Here is a 14,831-nt window from a genome sequence, read left to right as displayed (position 1 = left end):
GAGGTCAGCCAGCAACCAATTACCTTTGAGGAAAGGGGGTATGTGGCACCGCGGCCTAGTTCTCGGTGCTAGAGCCGACCCCCAGCCGAGTGACTGGGAGAACCAGCCTCTGCAGAGCTTGACCAATCTGCAGCAAAAGCGTTGCCCCAGTACTTATTACATGCAGTAAATGCTGATTAATGTTTTCGGCGTGGTATTATGTTTGAGAGGGAATAGGAGTTTAGTCCTAGTGTTTACGTTCCCTCGGTCCAGTCAGATCTGATATTATTAATTAGTGAATGTTGTGTGTGAGGCTTTTTTAAGTCAATGTATGAAGATGGCTGAAATCATATCTACCAAAGATTTGGGGCGAAAAATTTGTTGTGGCAAGTGATTTGCTATTGCTCAGATTGGCTACTAACATTATTTTCACTTCCGTCTTATTGCAAAACTGTGCTGTTGAGAAAATAGTGGGAACATGTCATCAAATTGTCGGGATCTGCTGAGCGGTCAGCTTTACCAAATCATCTCCTGCTGAGCAATATTAGTTGAAAATCTTAATAACTGATATACGATAAGACGCATGTAAGTGTAAAAAAAAGCTCTTCTGCTTTGGAAATCATTGGTTTTTGATGTGCGATTTATGTTTCGATGTTTTAGATGTTTTTTTTAAGACTGTCGTTGAAAAAAACTGAAGAAGACGGGGAGCTGGGGTGAAGGAAGAACTCCGAATTAGAATAATGCATAGTTGCAGTCCAATCTTTGATATTTTGAGTTGCGGTCTAATTCTATATGTCATCATGGATGAGTGGGAAGCGCGCTTGCGTCTGAATCGGAAGATTGAGTTCGAGACCCAGGGTAGAGATATGACTGAAGGAGTGCAATGCCTTGCAAATAATATTTGGTTGTCAAATGGTGTATGTTCAGTCATCAGAGCTAGCATGTGGAGTTTTGGTGTCCAATGATGGTTATCCCTTTACCAACATCATGAAAATAGGTTTTGTGGTTATTATCATATTACTGTTTGTTGGACTCTATAATAATAAATGTTACGACATTTCCTACATTATAGCAGAGTGACCACATTTTAGAAGCTTTTGAAGAAACCCTTATGCCCCACGTTATTGGAGGTAATGTATTTGCATGGATAGAAAATTAGCTAAGTAAGAAAAAACTAAGAGATGTCATAAGAGGGGCATTTTGAGAGTGGAAACTCATAACCATTGATGAGCTCCAGGGATGGATGCTGGGGCCACAAATATTTACAATATATATAGTTGACTTGGATAAGGAAAGTGAATGTACCATGGCCAAGTTTATGGATGATCCAAAAAAGGTGGGAAGTCAAGGATGACATGAAGAGTCTTCAAAGAGATATAGAGAGGTTAAGCAACTGAGTAGAAATTTGGCAGGTGCGATCTAATGTGATGTTATGAACTTTGGCAGGAAGAAAAGAGGAGCTGTTATTTAAATGGAAAAAGATTACAGAAAGTGAGGGACAGAGGAATTTGGGAGTGACTACAGAAAGTGAGGGAACACAAATTTGAAAGTCACGACAGAAAGCGAGGGAACAGAGGAATTTGGGAGTCACTACGGAAAATGAGGGAACAGGAACTTCGGAGTCCTATTCCATATATCACAAAAAAGCATCCAAGTTCAGAAGGCGAATTGAATGTTGGCCTTTATTTCAAAGGGAATGGAGTATAAAAGTTTGCTAAAACTATTGAACAATTTCAGGTCCTTATTTATGGAAGACATACTGGCTTTGGAGGCACTCCAGAGAAGGTTCGCTAGGCTGATACCAGGTGTGGAGGGGCTATCTTATGAGGAGAGGTTGAGTAGGTTAGGCCTGTACGCGTTGGAATTAAAGAAGAATGAGGGACGACCTTATTGAAACACAGAGGATTTTTTGGGGACTTGCTAGGGTAGGTCACCTTTTCCATCCTGCCTGTCCTTTTCAAAAGTTATATACCTCTAAATATTTAATTCCTGCATTCGATCTCTTGTAACTATTATCCTAAGAACTTCATTCTTGTGATTCAGTGTAATAGTAGATTGCTTTATTTTCCTCTGGCAAGTTTGTGCAGATAGCTTGGAATCTCTGTTTGATAAATCTCTGTCCATAAACATAGTATCCACTTTGCTTTGAATCACCTGTTCTGGATGGAGCCACTCTGCAAATCAATAAGTATTTTAGCCTAGGACTAGTTGATTTGCGCTTATTATTCTTGGGAAAGTTTCTTATTCGTCTAAGTATCACATTCTGAAGAATACCTGTGTAGATTGCATAGAGGATTGACCTTTGAATATCGCTTTATCTCTTTCACACTTCTAAGACCTCTGGATTTTCACCACTTTCTGGTGTTCAATCCAAGCCCATGTTTTTGTATTGAATCATCAGCATGCCCACTTTAGAGGTCTACTCTGCCCCGTCTCCAAATGTTTCAGTGACTGCCTATCTATTCAGCTGTTTGTGTATTTGTGAAAAAATATCCTACTACTGTTGTTTCCAGTGAAATCAGTCAGATCAACACAATTTGGTATTTTGCTTCACAATATTTCTTGGAAAGCTAAATGCTGGAGAAGGATTGTTTTAATTATTCATTCATGGGATGTCTTTCATTGGCTGGGCCAGTACATATTACCCATCCCTAGTTGCCCTCGAGGGTGGTGGTGAGCTGCCTTGTTGAATCGCTGCAGTTACTTTGTTGTAAGTACACCCATGCTGCTGTTAAGAGTGAGTTATTATAATTTATATTCTATTATATATTACAGATATTGAAACTTCATTACTAACCAATAGAACCACAACAGGCATGTGATGTGATAAAAACCCTTGGCCTAAGAGTCAAAATTCCCATGGGGAAAGACTTGCATTAATTGAAAAGTATTCTACAAGAATTGCAGCTGCATTTGCAAAGGCATGGAATTTTCTAAGTGCAGTGCTCAGGTACAAAAAAATTATGCAAATATCCATTAACAATAAAAAGAAGATACTGTCTTAAAATGTGTGTAATACTGAAAGAAATGGAGTTTTTTTGTTAAGGTTCTTAATCACAAACTCAGAAAAGGACATTGCCGATGAACAATAGGTGATTTACATATTAAATATATACAAGTTGAAGAAAAAGCTTAAACATGACCAAATACATGCAGAATTTGACTTGTCATTGTGCATGCTCATGTAGACAAATTATTAGAATATTTTCCATTCATCACTTTCACTTCAAATACGTAGGAGAAAAGTCTTTATAAATATTAACAAATTACTGTTCCATACATTATTAAAATTGCCCATTCTTTCTTGTCAGTTGTCAGATGAGGTAGGAACATAAGGCCCCTCAAACCTGTTCTGTCATTCCAAACAATCTGATTATTACCCCAACTCCACTTTTGTGTTTATCCCCAAACGTCTTGACTCCCTTATCAATCAAATATCTGTATAACTTAGCCTTAATTATATTCAAATGACTGAGACTCCAATGCTGTTCTGGGAAAGAGAATTCCATGACCATAAACACTCTGACAGAAATAAAAATTCTCCTAATCTCTGTGTTAAATAGGAGACCCCTAATTTTTAAATCATGTTCCCTACATCTAGACACTTTCATCAAAGGGGAACATTGACTGATCATCCACCTTGTTAAATATCCTCTCAGGATATTTTCTGTTCCAATGAGACCACCTTTCAATTTTCTAATCCCCAATGGGAGTAAACTTCAATCTTAGATCTCTAAATAACGTGCCTAAAATGCACATAATCTGTTAACTATCCTTTGAGGATAGTGCCCCAGTAGTGCAGTCAGTAGGTGTATCTCTTGTTATGCGGCAATATAGTAAAATACCATATTTAATTAAAAAACGAAGAACTGCACATGTTGGAAATGTGAAACAAGAAAAAGTGCTTGGGAAACTCCGCAGGTCTGGCAGCAATTGTAGAGGGAAAAATAGAGTGAACTTATTGAGTTCAATGGCCCTTGTCAGAACTGAAAATAGTGGGAAAGGATAGTATCTCTGCCGGTAAGGGTTCGGAGTAGAGGGAGGAGTGAATAGAATATATAAAGACAGTGGTAAGAGAAAGGGAGAAGGCACATAATGAGATTGCTGCTGATGATAAGCTGAGGGAGTGATAAATACTGAGTAGGGTGTGAAAGGGGTTAAAAATTATTTAGCTGTGCTGGGACAAATCCATACAAATCAGGGTCTAGAGTGTGGTGGCGGGTGTGCATGGTGAAGGTAGCAAACATGGAGGTTGTTTGCATTCTGAAATTGTTGAAGGTCGGAAGGTACCTGTAAGATGAGTTGTTGTTTCTCTAGCTTCCATTGAGCATCACTGGAGCTCTGCAGCAGGCCCAAGCCAAAAGTGTTGGCTTTAGAACACGGTGGCATGTTAGAATGGCAGGCACCTGGAATATTGGGGTCATTTTTACAGAAAGAACATTGATATTTGGCAAAGCAGTCATCCAGTCTGCATTTTGTCATCCCACTGCACAGGACGTCATAGTGTGAGCAGCAAATACAGTATAGATTGAATAAAGGGCAGGTAAATCACATTTTCACCTGAAAGATGTGTCCGGAGCATTTATTGAGGTAAATTGGCAATATTGCACTTTCTGGGATTTCATGGGAAGGTGCTATGGGGGTGTAGGGAGTGTAGGAGGAGTCAGGGTGTCCTGGAGGGAATGGTCCCTACAGAATGCTGACAATGTGTCTAATGTGGCATCCCACTTGAGCTGGTGGAAATGGTAGTTTATGATCCTTTGGATATGGAGGGTGGTGGACTGGAAAATGAGAATCAGAAAGACCATACTATTGTTGATTAGATTACCTACTGTGTGGAAACAGGCCCTTTGGCCCAACAAGTCCACACCGCCCCTTGAAGCATCCCACCCAAACCCAGCGCCATCCCCATTCCCCTATAACCCACATACCCCTGAACACTACGGGCAATTTAGCATGGTCAATCCACCTAGCCTGCACATCTTTGGACTGTGGGAAGAAATCCACGCAGACACGGGGAGAATGTGCAAACTCCACACAGACAGTCGCCTGAGGCTGGAATCGAACCCGGGTCCCTGGCACTGTGAGGCTGCAGTGCTAACCACTGAGCCACCGTGCCACCCTAAAGGAGTGAAGAGAGGCAGCTGAGCATCCTGTTGACCCCAGTGGTGGGGAATCTTCAGTTGAAGAAAAATGTGAGCATTTCTGGGGACTCCTTGCTGAAAGTGTCATCATCAGAACAGATGCAACAAAGATGGAGAAACTACAAGGGGGAGGAGGCCTTAAAGGAAGCAGGGTGGATGGATGTGTAGTCAGAATAACTGTGGGAGTTGGTGGATTCTTAAAGGATATCAGTAACCAGCGTATCCCAGAAATAGCAATGGAGATGCCAAGGAAGGAAAAAAAGGAGTCCGAAGTGGACCGGGTAAAGGTGAGAGCTGAGTGGAAATTGGAAGCAAAATTGAAAAAAAAATTTCAATTCAGGGCAAGAGCAGAAAGCAGCACTGATCTTGTCATTGATTGAATCACCAGAGATAGAGTCACGGGGATGGACCCAAGGAGGATGGGGAAAAAAGTGTTACATGTAACCCCCAAAAAGACGGGTTAACTGGGTGCCCGTGGCCACACCTTTGACTTGAAGAAAGTGAGAAAATGTATAAATAACTGCAGTGGTCCTCGCTGATCAGGAAAGGAAAGCAGCAGGCAAATTACCTTGGTAACGATGGTGAAGTAACCAAAACAAGGGAGTGAGACATCCATTGTTGAGAGGTGGCAACTGAAAGTTTACTTCTGAGAATAACAGGAGCAGAGAGAATTCTCCAGAGGACTGTGTACGTGATCCCTACAGAAGTAAGTAAAATTGATGTGTCTTATAAGAGAATTCTTGGGGGAAGTGAACCTGAGTGTGTAACATGTAGTTATAAACCATATTAATAAGCTAATAGTGCTTGTATTGTTTAATTGTTACAAACATTAAAGTTTTTTTGCAAAAAGTGAAATCTTGTGGTCTGGTTCAGCTGGTTAGTGCAAGGTGTTCAGTTAGTGCAAGGTGTTCAGTTTGCTTTTTAATTATATTGTAACACTGGCCATTAGATTGTGGACTTAACAATACAATTTGAAGAGGTCCTGCTAAATATTATCACTTCTCCTTCAATTACAGGGAATCATCGGTTACCATTATTTCACAGAAAATTAACTACTCTACTAAGTAAAATGTTAGCAAAAGTATTTAATTTGTCCAGAAGTAATTGGCCATATCATTAGTTAATGACACTACTTACATTTAGAAATTCAACTGTCATACATTCTCAAGTGTCAGTGACTCACCGGGGTAGCCCACTGGTAAACAAGTCCTACTATTTCCAAGGTCATCACAAAAATTAAAGATTTTAAAATAAGTATATAAACGTCCTCAATTTACCTGATTTTCAGAGCCAGATTGATAGAAAGCACAAACCAAGTTTCTATACTTGGCAAGAATTAATATTTATTTAGCCATCTAGAATGCATGGACCCTTTAAAGAACATCTCACCCAGCCCCCCTCTCAATCTCTGCAGCCCCACATTTGCCATGGCTAATCCAACTAGCCTGCACACTATCTGACAATTTTTACTATGGCCCGTCTACCTAACCTGCACATCTTTGGACTGTGGAATGAAACCAGAGGACCTTTTGGAAACTCACATAGACACAGAAAGAATGCGCAAACTCCATTCAGATTGTCAACCAAGACTGGAATTGAAACCAGGCCCCTGGTACTGTGAGGCAGCAGTAACTAACCATTGTGCCACTGTGCCACCAGTTGCAATTACATTCTAGGTACAGGTAAACAGTGATAAAATGCCACATAACATTTCAGACAAACAGGTTATGAGCAAAGGAAAACTGGGCAGGCTGTTTAGTAATTCTATTCATGCGTTACTGAGATGATCCTTACGATTCTGATGCTGGTCAGAACATTGCTTTTCAGTTGTCTTTCTTCAGATGCTTCTATTAGTTTAAGGACTCTGACATAGACAGTCAGATTTTATAACAACTTGTGAGGGAAAGATTAACTGGATTAGTTTAGGTTTAAAATAGGTTTTGACAGCAGAGAATAGAGACAGCTCTATGACAGTGAAGATCAAAATATTTCTTATCTGTCTTGACCCTGCCCCAAGCTGTTCACTTACCTGAGAACCAATCATGATCGTTGGCAGGCAAAAGGCTTTTATCATTGATAACTGATCACTAGTCCATAGACCAGTCAACATCTTATTGCCACCCAGCTATATCTGTACAGAACCCATTGACTCCATTCATCTGCATGAACTGCAATTATCGCTTATTTATACAATGCTTGCCATGAGTGTCATATAATTTGCTTTTTAAAAACATGCAGAAATCCTTTAAAACAGTTCTTTCAGCCCATAATTTTAAATAGCACAAAAATAGAAGGGTCCTGACCCGAAATATCAGCTTTCCTGCTCCTCAAATACTGCTTGGCCTGCTGTGTTCATCCAGCGCTACACCTTGTTATCTCAAAATTAAACATAAATTGTCTTTAATGAAATTGTGATCAGAGATAATGGGAACTGCAGATGCTGATGAAGGGTCTAGGCCCTTTTCTGCTCCTAAGATACTATTTGGCCTGCTGTGTTCATCCAGCTTCACACTTTGTTATCTTGTCTTTACTTGAGCTTCATTATCAGAAAAGTAAACCAGGGTCTGATTTTAACTTATTTAAAACCCACTTATTTAAAAAGTGTTAGAATGGGACCAATTGTTCTTTTTTCCTTCTCAATTACTTTTTTATTGGTTTTCTCTGTTATAGTCTTACCATTATGTGTACCTCAGTTGGGTCAAATGGTTATCTGTGCAATGAATAAGGATGAATTCTATAGACGCCAGGAGTGAAGCAGTGTAATGTCACTTCATGACCTTGTAATGCCAACATAAGAATGGATCTCAAGGAACAGAGGCAGGAGAAAAGGCAAGAATATTTTTCTGGTGTGAAAACAAGGTAGGATATTAAATTTAACAAAGTAACAGTTTAGAATGCTGAGAAACTGGCAGAGGAATGACTTTTGACAACATCGTGGAGGTGCTAACTAATCATTTAAAACAAATTTTAGCATCAAATTTAGTTCATTGTTCACTGAAATAGGAATTGATAAACCTGTGTGTTAACTGCTTCAGAGGAGTTGATTGTTTGAACAAATAAAGGAGCATAAGTGCTGTACCATTTAGTAATATCATGGCTGATCTGATTTTGCCTTCAAAACCACATCCCTGCTTGTCGTTGATTCCCATTAACTCCCTCATTAGTCAAAAATCTGTCTACCTCATACTTAAAAATAATAAATGGCCTTGACTCCACAACTTTCTGGGATAGAATATTCTATGGATTAACAGCCCGCTAAGAGAAAAAAAATCACCTAATCTCTGCCTTAAATGGGGGACCCTTCTTTCTAAAATGTGTCCCCTAATTCTGCTATTGAAGTTTCCTGGACTAAACACTTACCAGTTCCTTAACTAATAATAATTCTAAGTATAGCAAAGTACATGTTAGAAAAATGAGAGTGTCTTGATTTATTTGGTTCATTAGCATACTTATCAATAACACCCCAAAGTGTTTAATATGAATTATTTCAAGAAGTAACTTTGGCAAATATTACAGCTGTTTTAAGCACAACAGTGTCTCACAAAGTTTTACCGTTATTCAAATTTGTTCGCTTTAATTTGTGGCAGTGCTGGAAAGACAGTATTTATTGTCTGTCTCTAATCGTGCTGTGAATCAACTGTATAGTTTGGTATTAAAGTCACATTTGGGTCAAACCAGGAAGGGCTGCTAGTTTCCTTTGTCTGAATCATCAGTGAATCAGTTGCTTTTCTTTGCTTTTTTTTGTACTCCACCAATCTTAATCGTTCCTGACTTACGTGCTCAAATTAGTTGGATTTATTGAATTAAACTTCCAAACCCCTTGCTCTGGTGGGATTTGCATGTACAACTCTTTCTATCTCTATTGCATTTCTCTCTCTGACACTGTCTCTCTGTCTGAGTCTAGTATCACAACTTTGCCAAAGCAGCTAAGCTTTCAGGCAGGCAGATAGTAGTTCAGTTTAATATCTCTTCTAAAAGAAGAAACCTCTGACTGTACAAGGGAAAGAAACAGGAAGCCACACCAAATGCAAATAATATCAGCTGAAACTCAAGTTGTGTTCAATAACATTTGAGCTTAAAACTCTGCAGCCTTTCTTGCTAGATTGTGGAATTTTAAGTTTGAACTGCATTGTTTGCGTTAGATTAAAAAATACTTACTATAAGCAAGTCCACAAAACGGACCACACCATCAGGGTAAATTTATCACCATTAGGATTTTGTGTTAATTGTGTTTGTTTTGGATTGCCAACTGGAAGGTCTAAAAAAAAGTCTGTTGGATTGAAGGACACATAGGTAAGTTTTGAAAAGTATTTTTTAAAACAATTAATGAAGGAAGTCATTACTGCTTTTTAAAAAAATCATTCATAGTATGTGAATGTTTTTGCCTAGGACAGCATTTATAATCTATCCCTAACTGACCTTGAGAAAATAGTGCTGAGGTACCTTCTTGAAATACTGCAGTTCATTAGCTATAGGTTCATCCACAATACTGTTAGGATGGGATTTCCAAGATTTTGACCCGGTGATACTGAAGGAATGGCAATATTTTCTAAGTCTGGTCATAAACAGTTTGGAGGGGAACTTGCAGGTTATGTATTCCCATATATTTGCTGTCTTTGTCCTTGTAGATGGTTGTGTTCACAAGTTTAGAAGGTACCGTCTGAGAAGGCTATTCAATTTCTGCAGTGCATGTGGTAGATGGTAAACATTGCTGCTACTGAACATTGGTGGCGGAAGGAGGGAGGGTTTATGGATGTCGTGCCAATAAGTTTGGCTAATCTGGTGGTGTCGTAATTCTTGAGTGTTGTTCAAACTGTATTCTTTCAGGCAAGTTGGGAGTATTCCAACACAGTCCTGACGTGTATTTTGTAGATGGTGGACCAGCTATGGGGAATGAAGGGGTAAGTTGCCAATGCAGAATTCCTAACCTCTGACACGCTTTTGTAGCCACAGTATTTACATGACTAATCTTGTTGAGCTTTTGGTTGGTGGTTAGCCCCACCCTCCGCTCCACCAGGATGCTAATTGTGGGGTATTCAGCGATGGTAATGCTATTAAATGTCAAGGGTTGATTATTAGATTCTCTGTTGTTGGAGATGGTCATTGCTTGGCACATTGTGTGGTATGAATGTCAGTCCAAGCCTTTATAGTTTCCAGGTCTTCCTGCCTTTAGATATGGACTTAATTTTTTAAACTTTATTTTCAGCAATCTTAAATCAATTTACCCACATGCTGGGTTGACATTGTGATTATTTTGTGAAGAACCAATTTTTTGTTGTATTAAACAAACTGCACTGAGTTTGTGATAACACCGCATAGAGCTGGACGAATGCAGCAAGCCAGGCAGCATCAGAGGAGCAGGAAAGCTGACATTTCGGGTTGGCACCCTTCTTCAGACCCAAAACATCAGCTTTCCTGCTCCTGTGATGCTGCCTGGCCTGCTGTGTTCCTCCAGCTCCACACTGTCATCACTGGTTCCAGCATCGGCAGTTCTTACTTTCTCTTGTATTAATCATATGTGTTTTAAGAAATTTTGTAGAATTATTTCACTCAGCAAACTGTGCCACATTAATTTGACATGAATTATTGGTGTTAATTTTTTTCACATTTCAAAATGTGAAAATGAACACCCATATCAGCAGTTCACACTTTGTACTTGCTGTACAAGTCAACCCCATTTTTTTGCGGTTTCACTGGTTGATTTATATACATTGATGTGTTGACATCGATTGTGTTTTTGATTCTTTTTGCTCAATATCTTTACCCTTGACTCCTGAACTCTGTAACTTGCACATAAAAATCTAAAAGTGAAGGGTGATTATTTTTACAGCAACAAGGAATGAAAACAAGGCAGACATTCATTTAGGAATCAATTCAGAATTCCTGAAATGGATATCATTCTGAAGCAGTTGATCTCAGCTTGAGTGGGATTGGGCTAATAAGGGAGTAGGAGTAACTACCCTGGTATGCCTGTCTTGAGAATACCTGCTAAGCTCTGTTGTTTAATATTGGATAAGCAGAAGATTGGACTCATGGTTGAAAATCCTGCTAATGCATAGATTGGTGTGTAAGACAATGGCATCATTGCTGAGGACCCAAAAGATTGCATCTCAGTATGTGTCATTATACAAGTCACTATTCTCAGTATATGGTGGCAAAACCAGTATATCTGAACGTATTGGAAAAACAGTCAATGCAATATTCTAATCTCACAGTTCAAATGAAACCTGTAAACCATTTATTTTATATATTTAGAACTTGTTCTAACCTTTATGTATTTACTGTTTGGTTTAATAGTAAAAAGTAGATGTGATCACTAAACATTTGTTAACATACTCAATTGCCATTACGAAAATGCACTTTCAACTCTCTTCATTTGGCTCTACCAATGTATTTTGTTGTTTGTAAAGACAATTCCAAGCACTGTTTCTGGTTTATATACTCTTTAGCCCACTTTGTTACCTTACTTTGCACTGTATGTTCTGCTGTGCACTAATTCAAGCTTACCAAGTCTGTGTGTACACGTAGGGGAGTACATCAGACGGTTAGAGGCTTAACTAGTGGATTCACATGTCAGTGGTTCACAATCATTTAACTGTAGCTAGAATGCATTTATTTGTGATAAATAGTAATTCTTGTTAAGTGCTGAAACCTGATCCATACTTTCTGTCAACCTGTCAAAAAGACAGGTAAATTGTGGAAGTCCACATATGTTTATAAAATCTTTAACTTCGGTGATAATTTTGGAATAAGTGGGGCTTGATTTCAGAGATAATGGGAACGGCAGATGCCGGAGAATCCGAGATAACAAAGTGTGGAGCTGGATGAACACAGCAGGCCAAGCAGCATCTTAGCAGCACAAAAGCTGACCTTTCAGGGCTAGACCCTTCATCAGAAAAGGGGGATGGGGAGAGGGTTCTGAAATAAATAGGGAGAGAGGGGGAGGCAGACCGAAGATGGATAGAGGAGAAGATGGGTGGAGAGGAGAGTATGGGTGGAGGCGTGGGGAGGGGATGGGTCTGCCCAGGGAGGACGGACAGATCAGGGGGGCAGGATGAAGTTAGCAGGTAGACTATAGTCCATTGGGGATGATCTGGTTCCGTAGGCAGGTGCTGAGGAAGGTGAATGTGGCTGTGGTACCTGGTTTGCTTCAGGAATGGTCGAGCAGTTTCAAGGCTGAAGAGATTACAAGAGAGTTGCAGTGGGAGAGAGATCCCCTGAGGTTGGTCCGTAGGGAGGAGGGTAACTTCTTCAGGTTAGGCATCCTGGACCCTTCATCAGAAAAGGGGGATGGGAAGTGATTTCAAGTGTGTTGTCCCAGTGAGGTGTAACACGACCTTTGAGCTAGATGCTTGTTAACATGCTTCATTGTATTACAGTTTTGAGTCCCACCCCAGTTTCTGATGAAGGGTTTAGCCCCGAAATGTCAGCTTTCCTGCTCTTCAGATGCTGCTTGGCCTGCTGTGTTCATCCAGCTCCAGTTGATGGACTTCAGTAAGGCATTTGATAAGGTTCCCCATGGTAGGCTCATTCAGAAGGTCAGGAGGAATGGGATACAGGGGAACTTAGCTGCTTGGATACAGAATTGGCTGGCCAACAGAAGACAGCGAGTGGTAGTAGAAGGAAAATATTCTGCCTGGAAGTCAGTGGTGAGTGGAGTTCCACAGGGCTCTGTCCTTGGGCCTCTACTGTTTGTAATTTTTATTAATGACTTGGACGAGGGAATTGAAGGATGGGTCAGCAAGTTTGCAGACGACACAAAGGTCGGAGGTGTCGTTGACAGTGTAGAGGGCTGTTGTAGGCTGCAGCGGGACATTGACAGGATGCAGAGATGGGCTGAGAGGTGGCAGATGGAGTTCAACCTGGATAAATGCGAGGTGATGCATTTTGGAAGGTCGAATTTGAAAGCTGAGTACAGGATTAAGGATAGGATTCTTGGCAGCGTGGAGGAACAGAGGGATCTTGGTGTGCAGATACATAGATCCCTTAAAATGGCCACCCAAGTGGACAGGGTTGTTAAGAAAGCATATGGTGTTTTGGCTTTCATTAACAGGGGGATTGAGTTTAAGAGTCGTGAGATCTTGTTGCAGCTCTATAAAACTTTGGTTAGACCGCACTTGGAATACTGCGTCCAGTTCTGGGCGACCTATTATAGGAAAGATGTGGATGCTTTGGAGAGGATTCAGAGGAGGTTTACCAGGATGCTGCCTGGACTGGAGGGGTTATCTTATGAAGAGAGGTTGACTGAGCTCGGTCTCTTTTCATTGGAGAAAAGGAGGAGGAGAGGGGACCTAATTGAGGTATACAAGATAATGAGAGGCATAGATAGAGTTGATAGCCAGAGACTATTTCCCAGGGCAGAAATGGCTAGCATGAGGGGTCATAGTTTTAAGCTGGTTGGTGGAAAGTATAGAGGGGATGTCAGAGGCAGGTTCTTTACACAGAGAGTTGTGAGAGCATGGAATGCGTTGCCAGCAGCAGTTGTGGAAGCAAGGTCATTGGGGTCATTTAAGAGACTGCTGGACATGTATATGGTCACAGAAATTTGAGGGTGCATACATGAGGTTCAATGGTCGGCACAACATTGTGGGCTGTTCTGTACTGTTCTATGTTCTATGTTCTATGTTCTATCCAGCTCCACACCTTGTTATCTCTTTATATAATGGAAGGCTTTTTTTAAACAAAATATTAATTTCATAGATATACTGAAAGAGAGTTACAAAAATGGGCTAGAATCCATCATTCCCTTTGTTTAACAACGATTCTAGAACTTTGTAACTGCATTTTGAACTATTTGCTGATTAGTTTATACTTGAGAAACAACTTTTTCACACAGAGGGTGGTATGTGTATGGAATGAGCCACTAGAAGAAGTGGTAGAGGTGGGTACAGTTATGACATTTAAGAGACATTTGGACCGGAATATAAATAGGAAAGATTTAAGGGATACAGACCAAACCCAGTCAAATGGGACGTGTTCAGTTTGGGATATTTGATTGGCATTGATGAGTTGGACTGAAGGGCCTGCTTCCATACTGTAATACTTTATGACCGTACCCTTTGTTGAGACCATTTACTTAACTACTTCCTTTCAGGGGAAGCAAGATAGTGCATGTCTAAATGCTGCAAAGCCTCTACTATATCCAGGCTTGGGCTGACAATTAGTAAGTAACGTTCACACCACAAAGGTGCCAGATAATTATATGACTATCACCGAAACTCCCTACATTCTGGGGATTATCTTTGATCAAAAATTCAAGATCTAGACTAGCCATATTAAAGTTGTGGTTACAGGCACATGTCAGAAGCTAGGAATCCTGCTCCGAATAACTCACTCCTGGCTCCCTATCTTCTACAGGCTACAAGTCTGGAGTGTAATGGAATACTCCACACTTGCCTGGATGAGTGAAGTTCCAACAACACTCAAGGAATTTAACACTGTCAATGACAAAACTGCCTAATTGATTGGTTCCACATTCAGAAACATTTCATTCCCTCTACCACTAGCACACAGTAGCAGCAGTGTGCACCAGCGTAAGATGCAATGCAAGAATTCACCGAGGCTGGTTACACAGCACCTTCCAAAACCCATATCCAACCCCATCTTGAAGGACAAAGGCAACAGATAAATAGGATCACTACCATGTTCAAATTCCCTTCCAAGCCACGTGCTATTCCGACTCGGAAATGTAACTCCATTCCCTAGTTA

General features: G+C 40.3%; 1 protein-coding gene across 9 annotated transcripts in view; it reads left to right on the top strand.

Annotated features, from left to right (window-relative positions):
- Window positions 1-14,831, top strand: part of si:ch211-15d5.11 (nuclear receptor coactivator 7) — a 342,600-nt gene that overhangs the window by 244,037 nt on the left and 83,732 nt on the right. For 2 of the 9 annotated variants that reach the window (XM_059654356.1, XM_059654355.1), the window contains exon 1: window positions 36-165. The exons of 2 other annotated variants lie outside the window; for them this stretch is intronic. In XM_059654356.1, the coding sequence (XP_059510339.1) occupies window positions 41-165 (125 nt within the window). In that variant the 5' untranslated portion in view covers window positions 36-40. Of the gene's footprint in view, window positions 1-35; window positions 565-2,754; window positions 2,930-4,373; window positions 5,411-5,511; window positions 5,830-7,793; window positions 7,983-9,307; window positions 9,417-14,831 lie in introns of those variants that run through there. 5 more of the 9 variants (XM_059654357.1, XM_059654358.1, XM_059654360.1 and 2 more) reach the window with 5 other exon arrangements.

Source organism: Stegostoma tigrinum, chromosome 24, assembly GCF_030684315.1.
Source record: "Stegostoma tigrinum isolate sSteTig4 chromosome 24, sSteTig4.hap1, whole genome shotgun sequence".
Taxonomy (NCBI): Eukaryota; Metazoa; Chordata; class Chondrichthyes; order Orectolobiformes; family Stegostomatidae; genus Stegostoma; species Stegostoma tigrinum.
Note: the sequence above shows the minus strand (reverse complement) of the source record. Positions and strands in the feature narration are given on the sequence as shown.